At 27.5% G+C, this 23,658-nt stretch overlaps 1 protein-coding gene across 1 annotated transcript; it reads right to left on the minus strand.

The window, feature by feature from the left end:
- Positions 1–3,957: 3,957 nt before the first annotated feature.
- On the minus strand, positions 3,958–5,828 carry LOC101205124 (glycerol-3-phosphate acyltransferase 5). Its single transcript, XM_004147665.3, has 2 exons — positions 5,131–5,828; positions 3,958–4,916 (listed from the first exon to the last, which is right to left on the minus strand). Exons 1-2 carry the CDS (start codon positions 5,689–5,691, stop codon positions 3,981–3,983), a joined length of 1,497 nt encoding a protein of 498 aa, XP_004147713.1. The 5' UTR covers positions 5,692–5,828; the 3' UTR covers positions 3,958–3,980.
- Positions 5,829–23,658: the final 17,830 nt, after the last annotated feature.

Here is a 23,658-nt window from a genome sequence, read left to right on the forward strand (position 1 = left end):
AATGACAGAGCGGCAAGAAGAAAAAAACATGTATTTTATTGTAAAAAAAATGTAGTAATTGAGAAAGATATGACATAAAAAAATGTCATAGTAAAAAATGTCATAATATATGAATTCGTGACACTTTGTAACTGTCATCAATATCGAAATAATGACATTTTAATTTTATAAAAACTGTTACGAATGACATATCCTCAACAGAAAAAAAAGTCATAATATACGAATTTGTGACATTTTGTAACTATCGTTAATATTGAAAAAAAATGACATTTAATTTTATAAAAATGGTCACCATTGACATATCCTTGACAGAAAAAAAAAAATGTCATAATATACGAATTCGTGACATTTTATAACTGTCGTCAATATGCAAAAGATGACAGTCATTCGTTGTCATGAAAATAAATAATAGTAGTTATTTGTTGTCATAAAATATTAAATAATGACGTTTATTTTCTGTTATGAAAACACTTATTGTGACAAATTTTTAAAACTGTCTTCGATGGTTTGTCCACAACAGGTGATTCTATGACTGTAAATAATTGTCACGAAATTTTATTTACGACAGAAAATAACTGACGTCATAGACCATTTTTCTTGTAGTGCTGATTCTTAACACGTGACATTTGTGTTTCATTTTTATTTTATTGCCTAACTTGATATTTTCTTTGTAAAAACATTTTATTTTTGTTTGTTAAGTATCTTCATTTTCAATTGATTAATTTTCCTCCCGATTGTTGTTTAAGATTAAACTTATAAATAGTTCTTAAAATGTAATATTATAATGATTGTTAGACAATTCTACTTTGCAATCACTTGAAAATTAAATTAAATATACTACATTGGTTTACCATGCTAAATTCTAGAAACTTTGAAGGAAGAGAGTTGATGAATGAATTAAAAAACACAAATTAAGATAATGTGGCAAACCCAAAGCTTTCTTCTTATATACATATGCATAGATATTCTTAAAAATGTCAATTGATGAGATAATTCATCTAGAAAAGTATAAAAAAGAAAAGAAAAAAAAAAGAAATAAACAACCCACGATCGGAAACATGCAATGAAACAGAGATATTCCTTCTTATTTGGAAGACTATCCCAACTGTGCGCAAATTGGAGATAGAAAATGGAGTTTTATAGTCATCAATATTTAAGAATCTCTAAAGACTCATTCATTGTATTTTGTGTAAAAATCAATAACTAAATGTATTGTTAATTTTTTTCATTTAGAAGATTAACTTTTTGATTTCATTAGCTATAAAATTGTTCATTAGTTACCATTAACATAATTAGTTGAGTAAGACAAATAAATTATTCATTATTTACATTTTAGAAGTTTGAAAGACTTTTCATTTGATTGAGTTATTAGAAGTTGGAAAGACTTTCAGTTTTGTTAAGCTATTAGTTATTCAGAAGTTACGATTAGCCTAATTAATTCATAACATTATCTCATTTCTTCCTCAATTAACAAAAATTAAAATAAGAGATAGTATGTAAAGAGTATACTAAACCTATATTAAATTTGATGCTAATCTTACATATTCTAATAAAACTTTTGTTACAATCTTAATCCATATTGTAAAATGGCTTATAATTAATCAAAAAACATATGAAAAGTACAGTTTACGAATTTTTCAAAAAAAGTGGAAACACTTCTCTAAGCTAAAAAAATCAAAATTGATACAACTGCTTAAGTTTCAAAATTGTTTCTTATTCTCTATTTCATTTATTAGCAACACAAATAAATTATCCTTCCAATCTCTGTCTCTCATTTTATTTTAGACTAAAATACCATTTTAATTTTCATATTTGGAAAGTAATTTTCTATTGACATACTTGAATAAATACCTATCACACTTTAATAATATCTCATAGATGTTTACTTAGTCCATCAGAATCTACCCGTAAAACTTTATTATATTTTAAAATATTTTATGCAATTTTGATATATTTAAAAACTAAAATTTTTACGAAATTAAAAATGAGTAAAAGTATATGGAGAGAAAAGAAGCAAAGTTGAATATACAAAAGCAACGTAATATTTCAATATTGTGATGGATTTTAGGCTTATTATTGGATATTAATAGAAAGAGTGTATTTGAATAACATTTTCTATTTCTAATTTATGTCCTAAATAATTGTCCCTTTTTAGTTTATCATCATTTATAACCCTAAACCCTAAGAATGGTACATTAATTAATATGTAAATATTGAAGAATGTGGTACTAAAAAAGCAATAATTCTCAAAGTTATCACTTTCAAGCTTAAATAATTTATTACATTCAAAGGCTACAATTATGGCTTTGACTAACAAAGTAGTTCTCATAAGAATATATCTTCTTCTTTTTTTTTCTTCTTATTCTAATTTCCAAAGTTAGGTCACTTCTTTCTATTTTCTCTCTTTCTATGTTCAATATTCCTTCAATTAAAAAGAAGAAAAAGGAAAATCACTTTGGAACCTTGCAAAAGTAAATTACTTGATTCTTATTAAAGATGGTTGAATATTCCTTTGTTTTAAGATATATGTTTGAAAATCTCAATTAATGGTGACTCTATTTATAGTAAATTGTACAAGATATTATTCTCTTTAATTTTGTAGTTGCTTTTAATTCCTCACTACTCACTACTTTAATGGAGAATTTGTGCACATTTTCATGACAACACACCTTTTCAATTCTCTTCAATATTCAGATTTCAATTTCCCAACTTTCATTTAACAATTTCATATTTGCTTTATTAAAGAAAAATCTCTTCAAATCCTCTTTTTCCTTTTTAGTATTTTAATTTTTGTTTCATACATTTTGAAAAGACAAGCTCAAAAGTTAAATTGTTATAAAATTATGAACCAAATTACTTCAACCACTAAATTGTTACTTATAAGTAAAAAACTTAAGATACTAAGACTGATTTTTAACAATAAATATATAATATATACAGACGTATCTATAATTTCAAAAGTTTTAATTTATATAATATCCAATTTCATATTATTTCGTGGATTGGGTGGATATAATTCTAAACATTCTAATTAGGTGCTCTTATTAATTGTTCAACCTTAGTATTAATTTAGGTCCTTTTGGTTTAATTAAGCTTCACAAGTTATACCCTAAATTGTAATGTTTTCAACTAAAAAAATCAAATTTACTTTCCTTTTTATCTTTGTTCATTTATAAACTCTAATATATATATTTAACCAACACTATTATCCATAAATAAAAACTGCCCCAATACCATTAAAATGGTAATATAAAAGTTTTGTTAAATTTTAGACACCAAACAAATGTATTTTTTAGAGAAAAAAACTTAATACAACTAAAAATAAATAACCCTAGACCATAAGTATATGAAATAATAAATTTAAAACATAAGCATCATATATTTAAATTTGCCAAAATTTGAAGGGACTAAATCCATAGTTTCAAATTTGTTTTTTAATTTTAATTTTTGTGAATTTTACCCCTCAATTTAAATGAAGCAACAGCTATCCTGACTAAACCATATGGTAAATTAGGTATTTGATTCTTCTCTCAACATTCCACATATAATTGTGATAGACTTGAAGATCATGACTTTTTTATTGCACATTTAACAATTTTCTTCTTGAATCATACAAAGAAGTATGCTCAAACTTTCCATTAAATTAAAACATTAGTTTCTTTTGCATTTCATTAGATTTATCCAACCAAATATTTATGCTTTCTATCGTAGTCTCATAACTTAACAATAATAAATAATGTAGAATCTTTTTATATACATCAATGTAAGTATAATTCCATTTAATTATCAATACATTATAAATTTAAAATCAAAACATATGATTATTTAAATTCTACATTTCCACAAAATTTATTATACATTTCCACAAAATTCAAAACAAAAGAATCTAAATTCCAATTAAGAAAAACAACAAATTTGCAAAAAATAAGTAATGAACAAACGAAACAAAACCAAACCTAAGAAAAGCAAATAGATATGATCTAAATAAGGTGAATAAAGGGTTTTAATTTGGCAACCACCTTCTTGAGTTGATCAACCAACGAAACATACGACACCGTTCCGTCGTTCCCCGCCAGAACCCTATACTTATCTTTTCTAGTAAAATTCGTACATTCAAATCCCAAACTTGCCGCCAACATCCTCTGCACGTGATTCGCCACCTCATGCGGGTTTTTCCCGGCCGAGCATGTTGCCTCCACCGGCAACTGGTTCAAGAACGTCACCTCATACACCGGTCGTGGGTTCATGAAGAAGAAAACCGGGTCCAACCCCTTCCATCCTCGTGCCGTAGTTGCATGGAAAAACCCAACTCGGTAATTCATAGCCACCGGTACAATTCTATCCGTTAGTTCCGCAAATAGCGCGCTGAATCTCAAGAGGAACGGTTCCCGACATGTCGTTCCCTCGGGGCAAACGACTAGGTCTCCTTTGGATAACTCTCTTTTGATCTTCTCCGCGTCGACATGTCGGATTCGGGTTAATCGCACGGTGGGGATTGGGGAAAGGATTTCGGTTAGGCGGGAGATGGAGTAGGTGACGGCGGGGACTTTGCGGCGGAGTACGGTGGCGAGGACGACGGGATCCATTAAGGTGCGGTGGGTGCAGACGAAGAGTACACCAGAGGTGGAGTTGCCTGAGAGGGGCGGCGGGGGGTGGCCTCTGACGATGACTTTTCCGCCGAAAAGGCGAGTGACGTAAGGGATGGCCCACATTGGTAGAATTATGCCGATGGTGATTCGGAGGATGGCGAGGATTATGCCGAGTGGGACCCATAGGATGATTAGCAAGGCGGTGGCCGGAGTTGGGCGGTTGACGAGGCGACCGTCGTGGAAAATGACCGGTGACGGTCGGAGATCTTGGTGACGTGGAGTGTGGTCACGAACTTGGGCGATTGTTAATGGTGAGTGCATCTGTTCCTGCGATTTTAAAAGGAGTAAAGTAGCCAAAGAAAAGTGTTAACTTTTAGTACTATCTAAGTATATATAGCTACCAATTTGCAATATCTTTTGTCTAAACCTTACAGTTAATTAAAACAAAGCTTAGTTGGAAATCCTATTTACTCAAAAAAAAAAAAAAAAAAACATGTAACATTTAGTCTTGTTAGAGCATGCAAAAAATCGTCAAACTAACCTCACAAAGATCCAAAATGGAAGAACATGATGAAGGTCTTCCTAAACCCATAGTAGGCTGTCTTCCACCATTACCCAAGTCAAAAACCTCACAAATCTCATCAACAGCAGAACCAAATCCTCCCTCCATAAGCCCCGTCGCAAACCCGAATCGATTAAACCCGAGCTCGCACCCAATGACCTCGTCAGCAAGTAAATGCTCCTTTACAAACATCTCTACCATAACCCTTGGCAACTTGGTCACCACCACTCGTTTGTTAAACCCGCTTGTCACTTTCCAAACATTTATATTCAAATCATCCATAAAAAACTTCGGTAAAACTGCTCTCGAAACCGACTCGATCTCTGCCTTTCGAACACCAAACACTGCCACGAACGTTGCCAATCTCAGCCCTAACTCTTCCATCCCCGCTGCCTCAAGAAGACGTATGAGTGGCCACGAGAAGAGCAATAACGCAAAACGGATGAGACCGGAGGCCTCGAAAGCCATCAACATGAAGTAGGAGAATACATCAGAGCTCTTCAACAAAGTGCCTTCTAGCTCTGCAATTACAGACTCCATTTTTCCTTTGTTTTCTTGTTTTCCTTAATTTGGGTTTGTGAAAGATTATTATATCTAATTTTTTGGATTATAAATTGTAATTGGGTTTTGGTTTCTTGCTTTGGATTGGAAATGAAAGAAGGGTTTATAAAATGGGATTGGTGTCTTCTTTTGACTGTTTTATGATTTTAATACTTATTTTAATTTTAATTTATTTGCAAGTGGGAATTTTGGCAGTTTATCAGTTTACAACTACCAACTCTCCTTTTATGCTATTTCTTCCAAATCTCACCCATATTTCTTTCTCTCTAACTTTGTAAACAAAAATTAATCTAACTCAATAAATAGATTTACATAATTTGTCTAAAAAATAAATTAAATTACCAAACGTATTTTTAGATTTGTGTTTATTTTGTTCTTTATTACGACATCTTTGAAAATTCATAAACTTCTATAAACCAAATTTAGAGTTTAGAGTTATTACAAAAACATAAAATTTAATTATTAAAACATAAAATGATGTAAAATGTGTAATTATGTTTTTTTAAAAAAGAAAATAAAAAATAGTAATGTCATTGGAATATTTAGAAGAAAGAAAAAGAAAATACGGCACGGAAAATACAAAAATAACGTTGGATGACTAAACCCCAACAACCTGGGGGGAAATCAGAATTGGAATTGTTGTATGTACACGTGTCATCATGTAAATGGATGAGCTGGCGTGAGACTTTAGGTTTACTTAACATGGAATTATCCACATCACCCACATATACGTACGTAGGTTATCTACGTGGAATTCATTTATATATTCAAAACCCACCACCTTTTCTTTTCTTTTTTGTTAAATTTGATTGTTTCAAATTTTATTAGAAATTTCCATTCTCATTCCATGAAAGTTGTTCATCTAGCTACAATATATATATATATATATAGTATTTATTATTTATTTGCTTTTTTTTTTGGGGTTCTTTTGACCTTTTATATTACTTTGACTATTTCATAATGAAATTAGAGAATTATTGTAGCTATTTTCTTATACTTTCTTATAGATGTTAATACCAAAATTTGACCAAAAAAGTGTACTTCATCACTAGAACACTTCTATGCTATTTGAGTTATGCTTGGTTTGAAAAATAATTCTTATTTTTAAGTTGCATTATTAAAGTTTAAGAGGTGTGGTATTATTAAACTTTTGATTTTAAAAGACAACTAATATTAAAAATGTAATGAAATAAAATTTACAAAAAAAAAAGAAAAAGAAAAGTACTTTAAATTAAAAAAGATTAGTGATCTCTAATACTCATGCATGTTTGCTCTATTATTTGGGAGCAAACTTGATGGTTTTATTGTTTAACAAGAAATCAAACTACTATATTAAAAGGTCAAGTTTTCAATGAATAATAAAGCAAACAATAAGATCTCATGATGAATTTAATGTAATTGCAATAATTGAAAAATGACACAACCAAAGTCAAAACATTAGTTTTATTTTACATTTCATTAATTGTTGTCTCTCTAATATATGTTACTTTTAGTCCAATGTTTTGCCATTGTTTCAAAGCTGTATCCAACTTTCATATGATTATTTCTAGTCAAACTTTTCAGAAAAGAAAAAAAGAAGAAGAGTAAGTTCTACTCCTAAGTGTGATATTTGTTCATTAGATTTTGAAAGTGTTGCAATCTTTGTACCAAATTAACAAAAATTAAACTAATTAAAACACTTGGTTTTACGTCTAAAGTTTGATGTATTGGACAAAGTCTATGATAGGATACTTCGGATTTTTTTTTCATAATCTCTATAGTGTAACTAATGTTTGATAAATTATAGACTAAAACACGAATTTAGTTTCAAACTTGGAAAATTGTATATCAACTTTTACTCAAGATATGAAATATGATCCTTTTTATGGTTTATTTACTTTTTTAATTGTAAAATTTGTATGTTTTTTACCACTTAATCTTTTTAAAATATTTTAAAAATTAGCTAATTTGAAAACTGAGGTTGTTCAAGATTGTATTAAAATCTAGATCCAATTTTGAAATTTTAATTTTAATTAAAAAATGTATTTGATCGTAAAATTTGAAAATATAATAGTGTATGGCAAGTTCACAATTTCTTAAAACAAAGAATACAACAAATTATTGCTTTTGAAATTAGACTTAATGGTTAATTTTTTCAAAATTTGTTTAAAATTTAAGTATATCAAACACGTTTTTAGACGTTTTCTTTGTATTTTTTGTTTTCTAAAATATAAAAACAAAAAATAAATCCCGAACCAAATTAAACATAAAAGAAAAGATAGTTTTTGTTTAAGTAAAAAAATGGTTATCTTATCCAACTTAATTATTGCTTTTAATTTTTCTTAGTATGTTAGTTCTAGAGTTTTTTCACAATTTCTACCATTATCTATTAGCTTAAGCTTTTAGATTAGTCCTATTTTTTTACTTGTTTAGTTTTTGAAGAATATAATATCCACCGATCTTGTTCAACATTCCTACATTAGTTTCGTGTATGTCTTGCAATCTCCCACATTCATACTATATTCAACTTTTATTTCTTTACTATATTTCCTTTTAACCAACCTTGTGTATTTTAATTTAATATAGGATATGCCACCTTTTCTCGGGACAAAGTAGTGTGCTGTTTTAGTTGAAATTTGAGTTATAACATTGTTTGTTCATAGTAAAAACTATTTTAGTTTGAGAGAAGATAATAATAAACATTGTACTAAAAAAACGATAGATATAAAATAGTAAAATTGGTAACAAATAGTAGATACTGTAACAAATTATTGAGTTTTGAAATAGTGTTTACTATACCTATAATTTGAAACTTTTAAAAAGTATTTACCCTAACAATAAATGGTTATTATTATAAAATTACATAGTCTTTGCTCTAAATGCTCCTTGAATATTCAAATTTCTAAAGTCCAAAAACCATCCAACTAGAACTTTTTGACCTAGTAAAAAGATTACATATGCTCGAAAGTAAAATCTAACCGCTTAATTTTGATGGGTATGATTAAAATACCATGTTCGTAAAAGAGAGTTGTTTTCCTATATAATTTAAAAACAAAACTTGATTCTAAAAAGAAAAAGTAGCTAGTTCATTTAGACTTAAGTTTTAAGATGTTACAATTTTACAACTCAATCTTGTTAGTTCCTCAATTTTAATAGAAGTTTTGAGAAGAATTTTAAACACATAAGTGAGAAAAAATTAAAAAAATTTCCTCAAGGTTTTGGAAAGCTATTTTTTCTTAAAATGGGATTCTTTGGAAAAATATAATTATTTCTCCAAATTTTTATGACTTTCTACGGTATCACAATCAATTAATTTTTAATATGTTTGAAAAATATAAAGACAATAAGATACAAATACTAAATATATATTTTTTAAAAAAAAATCCTTAACATTAGGAATTAAAAAGTATATTTAGACAATAAAAATAAACATTTGGAGCCATGATGGTATATGAGTCAAGTTTTAGATTTTTAGATCATGGTTAATTGTTGTATAAAAACTATTAAAGATAATCAATAAATAAGATATTTAGATTTTTCACTCAAAACCAATTAATAGAAAATAAAATTTATTAAAATAAATACATTTAAGTAGAACTTAAAATTTAAATAAAACAAACTCAAAAGTTGAAAATGTTAAAATAAAAATTTAAAAAATCATTTAATAATTTAAATTGTAATATAAGACATTAATATTGACTTCTAAGATGGACATATAATATCTCAATCAAACAAACTATAGTTAGGTAGATACACCAAAAATAAAAAGAAATCAACTATCAATTTATACTTTTTAAACTTTCCTAATTTTATTAATTTAAAGTTTAACTAATAACCAAGTCTATTTAAATTCTCAAACTTTTATAAATTTATCGATCTATACTATACTCAATTTTGTTTCATTTGAAACAATATCGTCTAAACTTATTATTTTTATCGACTAAACCCTTAAATTTTTATACGTAAAATCAATTTAGAGTCTCAGTTATTAATATATGATTTGGTTTTATAATTGTCTACATGTTCATCGTAGTCATTCATTTTGTTGATGCACATGAATAATTTGCATACATATATACAATGTTAACGATGCTCTAAATTGATTCATCTATAAAATTTTACGAATTTAATTGAAACAACTATACAAGTGTAAATAAAATTTAGGAGGTATATTGGTTAACCCTTAACTATGGTTGATTGAGATGGGCCAAGAACCGATTTGAGAGATTTGAGAAACTTGCAAGAAACCCACACCATAAAAGGTTTGAATAAGTTTTGGTAATCTTTTTTGGTAAAACTATCAATTGTGTCTATGTATGTATGTATGTGTATATATATTTATAATTTATAATTATATGAAAGGTTGGAAGGTTGTTTTGCGTAGGAAGAAAGGTAGGGTTTCCCAAAATTAGGTGAAGTTGTTAAGAGAAAACGAAGCCTTTCTACCATTTTCTTACCTTAACACAAATTCCAATGATCTTATCTTCATTTTCCTAACAACTTTTTGTCTTTGCTTTCTTCTTTTTCTCATCAATTATCTTATAGACCAACATCACAAATATTATTGTGCTAACTCCAATGTTCATCCAACCATAACCTCTATACATATCAACCATGGAGAAGTTGCTAGAAGAACAAACTTTTTTTTATCTCATTTCTTGTTGAACCAAAAAAGAAAAAAATGAAGAAAAAATATTCTTTAGATTTGGATGAATACGTGCGTTTAGTTCTTGAGTTTATTTTTAAAATAGATATTTTTAGTTCTGAATTTATAAGTATAGACTCATTTGGTTCTCGAGTATTCAAAATGTATCTTTTTAGTGTATGAGTTTTTAAAAGTAAGTTTAAAATGTTCCTAAAATAACTTTATATTTTTATTTAAAATAATTATGTGGCATCTTAAAATTAGAAGAATAACTTCTAAAAACTATCTCTTTTCTACACCACTTTTTCTAAAAATTTAAATATTATATAATTATTTTCAAAAAATCAAATATAAAATACTTTTAGGACCTTATAAACCCATTTTAAAAAATTCATAGTCTAAAAAAGTACATTTTGAAAACTCTAATACCAAATGGGTCTATTATATTGTTGTAAACCTAGGAACTAAAAGTGTTCAATGATATCCCTTTGAAACGAGAATGGATGAAAATAATATGCATAATTATTTTGAGAATAAAATTGCATTGCCAATAATCTTGTTTTAGATGAAAAATGGGTGTTGATGCTATAGGAACATGCACCCTCATTGTGGCAAAAAATAGTAGCTGGAAGCATAGTCTTAATTTGAAAATCAACTAACAATTGTTGAATTCAAACCCAATTGTTGAATTCAAACCAACTTAGATAGTAACAACAACTCATGCTTTAATCTACCTTTCGATCCCAACTATATGTATCAAATTGTTATCATTTTATTCAACTCACAAAAGATGGCATGCATCATTTACTCCAACTAGTATCACACCAAGTTATATGGATTATATTATTGTAAGTGACATCATGTATGCATTATTTCAATTTTACACAAATTATTGTGCCTATTAAATTTCCAATCATCATTTTAGTGGGGAAAAAAAGCTTTCCAAACACCATTTTCTTCACTATTTCAAAGTTTTAAGGATTAAGATGAAAATTTACAAAAGTATGTTTATTGTTGAAGGTTTTAAACTAAACAAATTACAGATATAAACATACATATTGGTACTCACTAAAACTAAAAAATCAATAAATATTTTTTTTGCAATTTGTATTTTTTTTTTTAATCTATAAAAACTTGCACCCACGATAAGAATGATAAAATAGAAGCTTCACTTTGAATAAATTGTAAAAATATTTTTAAATTTACAAAATAGAAAATTTTGGAGAGAAAAAAAAAGTTGGAGCATTATCTTGAATACCTCAACCTAACTAAAAAACTTGAGTCGTAAATACACTAATGGAATAAACTTCAAATACATTTGTAACTAAAAAAAACTCCCCTAGCCAATCAAACCCTGTGAAAATTATAATTCCCGCTCCAAAAAAAAAAACCACCACCCTCAAATCTCCACCCAATTTCACATCACATTCTAATGATGCAGGCATTACAAATAGCATTAAAGACATCAAATCTCGATCCACTTTGAAACCCTAGCAATTTTTTAATTTACGTTCCTTTGCTTCACCGAAAAGCATTTTTTCGCTCCACACAAAATTACGTTTGTTAACTGAAAAGCATCCCTTCATCGTTTTCCTCCACCGAAAAGCATTCTTTCAAAAAGTATCCCTATCATCCCTTCACCGAAAAACATTCTTTGGGTTGTTTCGACGAACATTGAACTTTTTACATTCAACCACTCCAAAATCTCCAACCGGTTGAACAAAGTTCGAAAATCTCCAAGGTAAGTTCTTCAAGGTCTTCATACATATCAAATTCAAGTAAGGACTTAATTGGTGACTCATTTGTTGTGGCGTGATTGTAGAAAGCTTCTTTATGATTGAAATAAACATAAATTAAACACAATGTGAAAAATAATTATTTGATACAAGAGGCACAAATAAAATAATTTTTTTAAAAAATCAACTAAAATAAGTGGATAATCATAATCATGATTATAGGGATGATAAAACTTTACTTTTAAATTATTATTAACCGTACGTACTACGTATTATATAATATATATTTTAAATAACTTCAAATATAAATAATACGAAAATGTTGAATTTATGTTTGCCATTATTTTAGGGATATGATGTAATATTTGAATTGAAAATATTATGAAATATAATAACTCAGGAACAGTTGAAATTCTCTTAACCATTTTTATTATTAATACGTACTATGAATTATTTGATATATTTTTTTAAATAGTTTGAAATATATTTTGTCATTATTTTAAGAATATATGTTGTAATATTTGAATTCAAAATATTATGAAATATAATAAATCGAGAAAGTTGAAATTCTCTTAGCCATTTTTTCTTAGAGAAAATTGTTATTAAACATAAGTCTTATAAATAAAAGAAATAAATGTTAATTAATTTGATTTAAATACTAAAAATCTAAAAATCTATTAATGAATTATAGACATATATTTAAGGGATACTACAGAAATTTGTCAAACCCAAAAATATCTAGTTAAGATTTTTCAAACTTATGACTGCGTGGTGTTCCGTCTCATTCTTTGCATCATGTAAGTAAGTTGTATCTCCACAAAATATATTATCCTACATAAAGGGTATAAACGGGTAAAAAAGTAGAAAAAAAATTAAAAGGGTCGTGTTGCCAAAAACTTAATATTTTTTTAATTTATTATACTCAAATTTGTCATTCTCACAAATTTCTCTTAAATAAATAGAGAGGTAGTGAGAGTTGATTTTCTTAATTTTGTGACCCAAATGGAGAAGGGCTACTCAATGGGCCATTAAGGCCCATAAAGTTCTTATATTTGGTTTGAAAACCATTTTGGATATTTCTTCAATAATTTGTTAATAGTGTATTTATAAGAAACTGTAGAAATGCACACATTGAAGTTGTGGTGCCACCAAGACATCTACCAAATAAATATCTATTAATACCTATAAAAGCCTAAACCCAATCAATTGTGTAGGATGGTAATAAATTATTAGTACCTTATTTGCTTAATTTATGCTATATAAAAAATTGTCAATTTATGGTGATTAAACCTTCCATTTTAGGAAATATAATGAGTTCGTTTGAATTGACGAAAAGATTTTAACAACTAAATTAAAGTTATTGTTGCCAGTTGTAGTGGTATTTATATTCTTTTAAAAGGTATAATATTAGTAATATACAGTGATCTCATAAACAATGATTACGTGTAGCCTAGGTTTTACTTAATTAATCTCATACACTCTCCTATCTCCTTTGCACATAAAGAACTTTTTTTTTTCTTTTTTTAAAAAATATCACATGGCGCATTTCAGTTAGATGCTAATTCGAAGGAGAAATATGTTGGAAAGTTTGAAGAAAATTGGAGGTGTAATTAATCGGAAATAAAAATTGAGAGGTAAACAATGTCTCACCATTTAGGTCACTGCAAAACAAGTTGGAAGTTTCAATTTTCATTCGAACTTATAATCTTACGAATCTCTACTACAAAAGTTAATTTAAAAATATTTAGGCAAAGGCATAAGATTACAAACTTTAAAAGGTAATAGCCAACGTGGTGAAGTTATTGTATAGTAAATCAATTTTAGAAGTTGAGTACCGTCTTAGAGGTCAAATTTAAAAGTTGAGTTTATCTTTTTTAAAAGTGAATCAATTTTAGCTAAGAAAACAAAATTGATGTTTTAAGTGATTTTAAAATCAAAGTAAAACTTGACAAACTAAGTGTAAATTTCAAACGTGATGTTAGATATTAATTTCATTACAAATTTCAGTAGGTAATATTTAGATTAATCATACGATTTTGGAGGAACAATATACTTAAAGTCTAAATTCAAATTATGTTTCCAATTTTTTTGGGTGACACTATTATGGTTTGAGCTAGAGAATCCTTGATTTTTCTTCACTCTTTGAATTTAGTTTTGTACATCAAATTCATCCAATACAAAGAAGGCACATTTCAAGTGCATTTCAAATGGATGGAGATATTTTTGAAGGGCAACGTTATTAGTATTTTAAATTCATCCAATTTTGGATTGTTAATATTGAAGAGGAACCCCAAAGTCAAAGTCAGAAGTAGTTTGGACATTGAAGCTACTAATTATTATAATTATTACTAAGGCAGTAAGAAGTTTAAACTAATTTTTTTACAATAAAAAAATCAAATACCTAAATATTCATCACTTATTTAATGCACACCTACCTATCCCTCCAATGCTACGTATGATATATATATATATATATATATATATATATATATATATTGTATGCATTGAAGCATACAATTCAAACATAGGCTTGTTTCTTCATATCTCTCTATATCATGATATTTACATCATTCACTTCACCCATATACTGCCTACATATATTTAGTGGGTATATATAATTTCGTGTAAAGTATGCTATTCTACCATCAAATTCGTCTCTACAATTGATGTCCTTCAATGCATGCTTCCTTGAGTGTGTCTCTTACTTTATGGTAGTTGATTTATATAATTGGTACTGTGTTGAGATTGGTGATTTTGGTTCGTTTATTATTTCTCCATTACTTCATTTTTATGCTCTCAAACTCCCAATTGTTCTTCCATGTTTGTTGTGTGTTAGTATGATGTGTCTCAACATCCTGCAATTTGTGATTTGTTGGAGAAGTTCTTAATTTTACTTCTACAACATTGCTTCTCAACTACATATTGTTTCAAGGGAGTCATATCTCTAACATCACTCTTATTCCCATTAGACTTTCTCGTGTTGATAACCTGCCTCTTCTGGATGATCTTCGTACCTTTGATGGTGGGTTACTTTATTCCTCCTTTATTGAGAAATAGAATTTTCCATATTCTAGCTATCAACTAAATCTTGCACTTTGAGTGAAATTATCCAAGAGCTCACTGATAGTCGTCGTACCATTGATTCTCTTGTGCACTCTCTTAGCTTGATCTTAGCTAGTTCTGGTGATGCTTCTACATCCATCGTTGATCCGTCCAATTCCACTTGATTTCCTTTTTTGGCCGTTAAGGGGGAGATGTGTTCGAAGTTGTTGGGTATATGTTTTGTTGTTGATGGTGTTCGTATGTGCTTGACCATAAAATAAATTTTGTATAAGCTAAGGGGGAGTTTTTTTTGTTGGTTGTAAAAGTTTTCTTTTGTCGTTTTATGGTTATTTTGTTGCCTTGTTAATAACTTTCCTTTTTTCTTTGGTCATAAGTTGTGGGTGTCTTAATGTTGAGTTGATTATCTTTCCTTCTTGTGAGATGGTCTCTATTATTGATTATCTTTCCTTCTTGTGAGATGGTCTCTAGATTTTGACCTAGCAAGTGCGTGTTGTGGTTGAATGTTTTTGTGTTCGTGAAAGAAGCTTTTGTGCTGTGAAGAAAGATTGTAGCTTGTGTTCATAATGAATGTTGACTACTGACATGTTATTCAATATTGATTGAGAAGTTTGAATAATATAACATTTAGGAGAGTCTCTAATCAGACTATATTACTAGAGTTATTAAATTCAGGGGAGCCTGATTTTTGCAAAGACAATCAATCAAAGTATCAACAACTTAGGAGATCCTAAGTGATCTTCTAGAGTAATCTTGTTGCATCTCATGATAGCCTATTATAAAAGATTGACTATCATACTCTAGTAAACATATATTTTCTCAATTTGGGCGTAGTCCCAACATTAGGTATAAATCCAACCTTGTTCTCTTATTCAATACATTTTATTGTTTCTTGAGAACATTCATTTCATATATAATAATGTTTTTGTTATAGATGAATACATGGTTTTATCTTCAATTTGTTTTTGAATTAACGATCGTGCATGAAATCAAACTATCAACTTTTGTAACGGTAAGTTGACACATTATTTAAATCTTTAATGAAAGTTGAACTATTTTGTATATTCTGTCCAGAAACGTTAAATTTAAAGGTTTCTTCTCCAACAGACAAATTTTACTATATAAATAAAACTCCAATCCAAGTAAAGAAAATGAAAGCATTTGACCGAATAAATCTTAAGTAAATAATTGTTTTTTTTTTACTAGAAGTGCTTATCATAAATGTTTCTGGTGAAATGGCAAAGTGGTGGTGATTCTTGGTGATTAGAGGAGACCTTCTTCTTGAGCAACTCTTGTAGGGTTATATCCTTTGCTCAATTAATCTCCATGAAAACTATAACAAAGTGACTCATAATATGACACCTAATTAGGCAATAATTACTTAGCCTCTTTTAATTTTGTTGTTTGGACTCATTTTTCTCCTAATTAGTTCGCCCTCTTACTTATTATTATTGTTAATGATGTGAATAAGAGCTTTTGCTTTCTCCTCTATAAAACAAATAAAAAGAAATTATTTTAAATCATAAAACTACTACAAATATTTATAAATACAACAAAATTTTACGATCTATCATTTATAAACGCGATAGTCAGAAAAATTGCCATATTTATAAATATTTTGGTTTATTTTATTATATTATTTTATTTAAAATTTGGCTAAAAATTCAACAAATATTTGTATAAAATAAAAATAAAATAGGTTAAAAATTTTAAAAATAAAAAATCAAAATAAAAATAATTACCGAACATTACTTCAATTAATAATTATTTATATTCAACACAATAACTTAATAATGAGAAACTTAACTAGTTTTATAACTTATAAATATATTCAACAAATCTATTTTCAATTAATCATTTGTATTTGAAAATTTTAAATTCTCTGCTAAACGTTTTAAGTAATTACATGATCCAGCTAACCTAAGTAAGAACTTGTTTAAGATATATATTGTCATTAGGAGGTGAATTTGTAAGTTAGAGAATCTGAAGAACATAAATTTAAAAATAAGAGATTAATTGAAATAGGTTGTGAATTAGTCGTACTAGTTATCAGTACACAACAAACTAAGAAATTTGTTTGTGAACATGGTTTTGTGTTAAATTTTCTTTTTGTAGAATTATTATTTGTAATATAATGTATTGAATAAATTAAAATGTTTGTTCCTATAGTTTGGAAGAAGATAACTTTAGGTTTAGGGTTTATAATTTACTTTTATGTTTTTGATAACAAATTCATAAATAGCCTAAATATAAACATTATACATGAAGTATGAAACCATATTAACTAAATTTAAAATTTTAAAATAAACCACATGGACCAATATATTTCTATCATTTTAAAATTTAAAATTTAAATTCTAGATACAATAAAACATGAAAATTTAATTTTTAGAATTTGTATTATTTAGATTACAAAATTCGAAAACAGTTTTTAAAAATACAATTGAGATTGTCTAGACAAGATATGTTCTCGAAATTTAGTGAATCTGAAAAGACAAAATAGAATTTAAATGGCAAACCAAACGAGTCCTACAAGTTTCGATATTTTGGATACACGAGTATATGTTATTGAATTAAAAACAATAATTTTTTAAAATAAAAGAAAAAAAGAGTTAAAATAGAGGAGAGACAAGTCACGTGAGGGGAAAAGCAGAAGTTCACATGGCTAAATAATGGGTGTCATCCTAAATGGCATTAAAATAAAAAGTCAAGACTTGTAATCATAAATGAAGATTGCAGCTATGTGTGTTCGTGTGCACCAAATAAACTATCACTGCCAATTATATAATAAACAAACTAATGTTTATATGTTTTGTGTGTTGAACATTCAACAATACGTTGGATCGATTTAGCCTCATCATCGCAGGAACATCATATATGGTCTCATAGATAGTGTTACGATGATATTGTTTCTGACGAATTTAGACTCTTCGAATCAAATCATGTTTATCAGATACAGTAATTCATTAACTTTTAAATAACTAAGATACAAATACATGCAAGAATACGCCACTTTTTAAAATATGTATGTATGTATACTAAATGTAATCCACAAAGTAATATACGAAATTAAGTGAATATGGTTTTATGGTATATATATTTTCCTTTAAGTAAACCATGGGTTAAGGTTAAAATTCATTTTGTGTATATATATATAATTGATTGGTGTATCCTCTTCACGTATTTGAAAGAGAGGGTTACACGTATTTGAAATTTAAATGAAAAAGTCAGATTCTCCATTTAACATATCCTTATGTATCAATATCAAATACATATCCAATACTGATTTCTACACACTTTTAAGTATATGCATGTGCTTTCATAAGTGAGATCAAAAGTGTGCAACTAGCAGAGAGAAGAATGATCGGGACCTCCCCAAATGGTTGCCTCCTCCTTTTGCCTATCTTTGTCATGTGGTGTGGGATGGAGACGAGGGACATGGGCATGGAGGAGGTTTGGATTGGGTTCTAAAGAATTATGAAAAGACTGTCACTGATCTTGAGAAGTTTGATACGTTCATGTCGGAGGTTTAGGCTCATGCTCTATATGGTGTTGATGAACTGAAGGGCCATGATCTATTGGAGTATTTGCTCAATCATTATGGAGTCTATAATGCCCTTATTGACGGGGCCTAGAGGTCAATATATCTAAATATCTCCAGTGAAAGAGATTTTGAAGGTGTGCTAAAGTGGCAATGTGTACCAATTCAAATACACATATTCATATGGTAGATGGGTCACTTTATTTAGATGAATAATTATGTTTCTAGTGTAACACTTCAGCCTCTAACTCTAGTTTGAATAATTTATTCTCTATTTCTTATTTATTTCTAATGATCTAGTATTCCTACGTGATCATAACCATCAATAAAATAAGATTAAATGTCAATTTTTTGTTACATGTCAATTAATTTTTATAATTTATAACAAAATAATTTAATCCACGTCTATCAATTTATAATCGTAAAAAATTTCATTAAATCTTAATATATTATTTATCTGGTTAAGGATCAAATTGTTACAATTTTTAAAGTATAGAGGTTAAGTTGTTACTTTCGAAAAGAGATTAAATTTTGAAGTTTTTAATCTCTTTTCGAACAATAGTTTGATTTCGATTTCTTAGCGTACTTAAGAAAGAAAGAAGACTGAAGACAACAAATAGAAACGAAGAGTGGCCACAAGTATAAAAACAAGTCATTTAAATACTAAAAACAAGACCTAAATCTATACCTTTTCCTAAAAAAAGAATAGTTTTGGAAATATTACTTCATATTAGAGTTTCACTGTTGGTTGTATACAGAAGTTGTCGCACAAGATCATATCTCACTCAAGTTGTCATTTCTGCAGTTTAATAATTTTCTTATTTGGTTGGTTGTAATTATTTTTCCTGCATAATTTTCTTTTCTTTGATGTGCATAATTTGAATGGGATTGGTTTCCTTTTCCACGGCGACTATTTATTTGCATGATATATAGTGCATTTGTTAGGGTTATGGATCTTTTTGTAGGTAGCCCCAATGTTCTTCCATTCAAACTATGCATGTATTGGCTTGTGTTTTGGCATCGCCATGTGAGATCATCATTGAAGCTTTTTGTTCAAGAAATTATTTCTTTTTTTCTTTTGGCATATATACAAGAAATTCTTATTTACGATTTCAATACTCGAGAGTAGAGTCTCTCAATCTTAGGTAGAGTCCAAGACTTTTACAGTTTGGAAAGGAGTTATCCAATAACGTAAGAGAGCCTAAGTTCTATAAGTGAAAATCATTCACGAGAAAATGAAAAGATAACAACTTTTGAGAGAGAGTCTCACATACTTAGGACAACTAAGTGTATCGTCTCTAATATTTAACGCTACTTAGCTTAGAGACGGAGCCTAAGTGATAATCAAGTTAATTAGGTTCTACATGTGTATCATTGTGATCATTATTTTACAAATATGTATGTATAATATTGTAAATACTTGACTTTTGTATATTATAGAACATATTTTTGGGTTTTGTCCCAAGACATAGTATAGGTTATCACCGAATTAGATTATCAATCTAAGTGTTCTGATCCTTTAATTTCTTGTTTTGTTGTGTGTTTATTATCTATTGCCTCTGAGTTAGCTTGATTATCTTGTGTTTAATATCCCTAGTAGGTGGGACAAATCACTTATTAATTTTTACTTCTATTTCGAAGTGTCAAAGAAGGTTTATAAATTTTCAATTTTATGTCTAAAATGTTCTCGAGATCTTGAAAATTAATTATTAGAATTGTTTATCTAATATTTTTATTGAGTTTTTTTTAAAAAAATTCAAACATTCTTAGATTAAATTTATAATTAGCTAGACTCAATCGTTTGATAATGATTACATTTTTTGTTTTCTATTTATGAAATTTATATGCTTATTTCCTCGTAAATTCTCAAATTATAATTTTCACATTGAACACTTGCTAATATTACAATCAATTGAGCGACAATAAAATTTTGATTAAACAAAATTTAATAAATTAGAGAATAAGGTATAATATTATAATTTCTTTTTTTAAAAAAAGTATGAATATTAACCCCAAAAATTTGTGTTTAGTCACTAAAAAAAAGAGTTGAAACCCATCTCTCACAATTAGTTGTCACAGCTTAGTTAGGCAGTATTATATTTTCATAATTAAATTTAAACTTATGATTACATTTATGGTTATAAAGATCTATATATAGTTCCATTGTTTGGATTATTCGAATATATATTGTACCAATTATAATTAATAAAATCAATAGTTAAATTCTATAATTTGTTTGAGAAATTAATGAATATGTTTTTTTTACGTATTTTATGAATTATTTAAATTTATTGTTATTATTTCCTAAAACAAATATATGGTATAAATGTTACTAGGTGTTTCTTTCTTTGTAGAATTAATCGAGAATAGGAGTCGAAGTGTCTCTTCCTCTCGTATTTTTTCTTTATATAGTTAAAATAATGTATCAAAACATTGTGTGTTGCTCGCAAATCTTTGAAAGATTAAGAGTTTTCAATTCTTTCTACTTCTTGTTTGTCGTTGTTTTACATTGTATGTAGTTTGTACGTATTTTGAGTTGTTATTTTGATACTCAATCTAATTTCTAAGAAGATAGAGAGAAATTAACATAGCACAAGAGATCATCGATAATGTTTAACATGTAATTACGTAACTTTTTATTTCACAAAAATAAAATTAATAAATTGGAATGATCAAAATAGTCGTAGATCATCAACTTAAAGTTGTTAATTAAATCAAATACAAACACAGTTTGAAATTCTTGAGCATAAATTGCTTCATTTTTCAAAAAAGAAAATATTATTAAATTCAATAAGTTAATTATGCATGGTTAAATTATATAAATGATTTATTAAATAATTTAATTTAACTTTTTTCAAGATAAACAAAAAAAAAATGGTCAGGCAGGATATTTATATCAAATTCATTATTGATTAGGACAGAGTTTATACAAAATTAATAGGGCGGCCTAAGGGGACTTTACTCTTTTGTTTTTATTTATGTGGTAAGGTTCTCTATTATTCCAATTATAATTTTAAATAAACCATTTCTCATGTATTTTAATTAACAAAATTTTTAATTTTTAATTAATTATTTGCTTTAAATCTTATTTAGTATGATAATGTTTATATATATATTTTTTTTTTCATAAATTAAAAATCAAAATTTATTAACGATTATTTACCCAAACTTAGTCATTTATTTTTAAATCTGAGTTGTAGAAATTAAAAATTATGTTTTTTTTTAAGTGGTTATTGTAAATGGTAGTTGAGTGGTAGCTTTATGAAAACTTTTTATAACTCTTTCTTCGTAATGTAATATTGTATATTTATTACTAACCATTTACCAACATACTAAAATTAGTGTAACAATAAACACAAAAAAAGAGATGTTGAAATAAATATATTTCTAAAACATATTAGATGTATCATATAGTAATTAAATCTAACATTATTGCTAGACTCATGACACTAATAGTAAGTTGATTATGACACTTCATCAGACATTCTTGTGACCATATACATGGTTTCAATATACATATATACCAAATCTAACTTTTTTAAGAAAATATTGAAAAAAAAAACTATCCTACCTTATGCATGCAATTGTTATTATTATAATAATAATAATCATTATTATTATTGTTAGTTTGGTGCTCGAGCTTTGAAGTGTCTACCACGTCTTTACACTTTTTAGTTTTGTGTCTAATTGGTTCTTCGACGTTAAGATTTATACACGACTATTAGATTTTTGACTAATTGATATATTCAATATTTTTTTAATTATAAATATAGTCTTTATAAATTTGAATTTTACAAGTTCTTTATAAATCATCAAACTTTAACTTTATATATAATTAAATTATTATTATTATTATTAAATATAACACGATAAACTAAAATATTTATAAACATGATAAAATATCATAGCCTATCTAATTAACTTTAATTCGTATATAGTACAACGTCCATTTTTTATAAGTTAAGCAAGTATAAATGCGACCATATATACATGCATTTACATTACTCAATAATAAATATTAAAAGAATACATGGTTTTGATGGTAAAAGTAATTTTTTTAAAAATGAATGAAACTGAGAGAAGTGAAATATGAGATATGCATGGGAAGAAATGAGAAAGAAGAAGAAGAAAAGAAAAATAATAAATACAATAAAGTATGGAAATAATAATGATAATAAATTAGAATAAAGAAAAACGGCAACGAGCAATGGCCATATGAGATTGGGATGAAGAGAAGGTCGGCGGAAGAGGAAGGAGAAAGGTAAAAGAGGGAAGAAAAATTCCAAACCTAAACTCTTTTTTCATTTTTCATTTTTCTTTTTTTTGGCATTTTAATTGTGTTAACATATGGTCATATTAATTATCGCTGTAAGAGTAACCCTTCTAAGCATCAACACTAGTCTTGGATATACTTGATTCTTTCTCGTTTCAACATTCACATTTTTTCATCGTTCTTGATAAGTTGACACTCTTCTTGCTTTCTCTTTCGTTACTTGTTATTGATTTTCAATCACTTGATTATAGAGAGTTGAGTCAAAGATTATGAAACGTTGTTTGTCTATTGAATGAAATTATATTAAGTGAGAATTGAGAATGTGTAGCAAGTGTAAAGTGGAAATAAGGGCAAGTATCAAGTCGGTGAGTAGTGAGCAATGAGCATTGTCACTTAACTTTGGAAGGTTGTTAATTATGATAACTTCACGATAGAATGATGCAAGCAAAATGTTAAAATAAATATTCAATTTTTTTAGAAAATAAACTCTTTTTTTATTTGACCGATGAAAAGATGACATCTATATGTACAAAAATCTTGAAAATATATACATAGATGAGAAGAAGGGAAATGAAAATTACCTTCACTTTTATTTTAAAATAAAAAAATATATTTTTTTTACATCAACAACTTAAAAACAAATTTTTAAAATAACTAGTCCATACTCGTATAATACATGAATTAACAAAGGATAGATTAGGACTTAAACATC

The sequence above is a fragment of the Cucumis sativus genome, chromosome 5 (assembly GCF_000004075.3).
Source record: "Cucumis sativus cultivar 9930 chromosome 5, Cucumber_9930_V3, whole genome shotgun sequence".
Classification (NCBI taxonomy): Eukaryota; Viridiplantae; Streptophyta; class Magnoliopsida; order Cucurbitales; family Cucurbitaceae; genus Cucumis; species Cucumis sativus.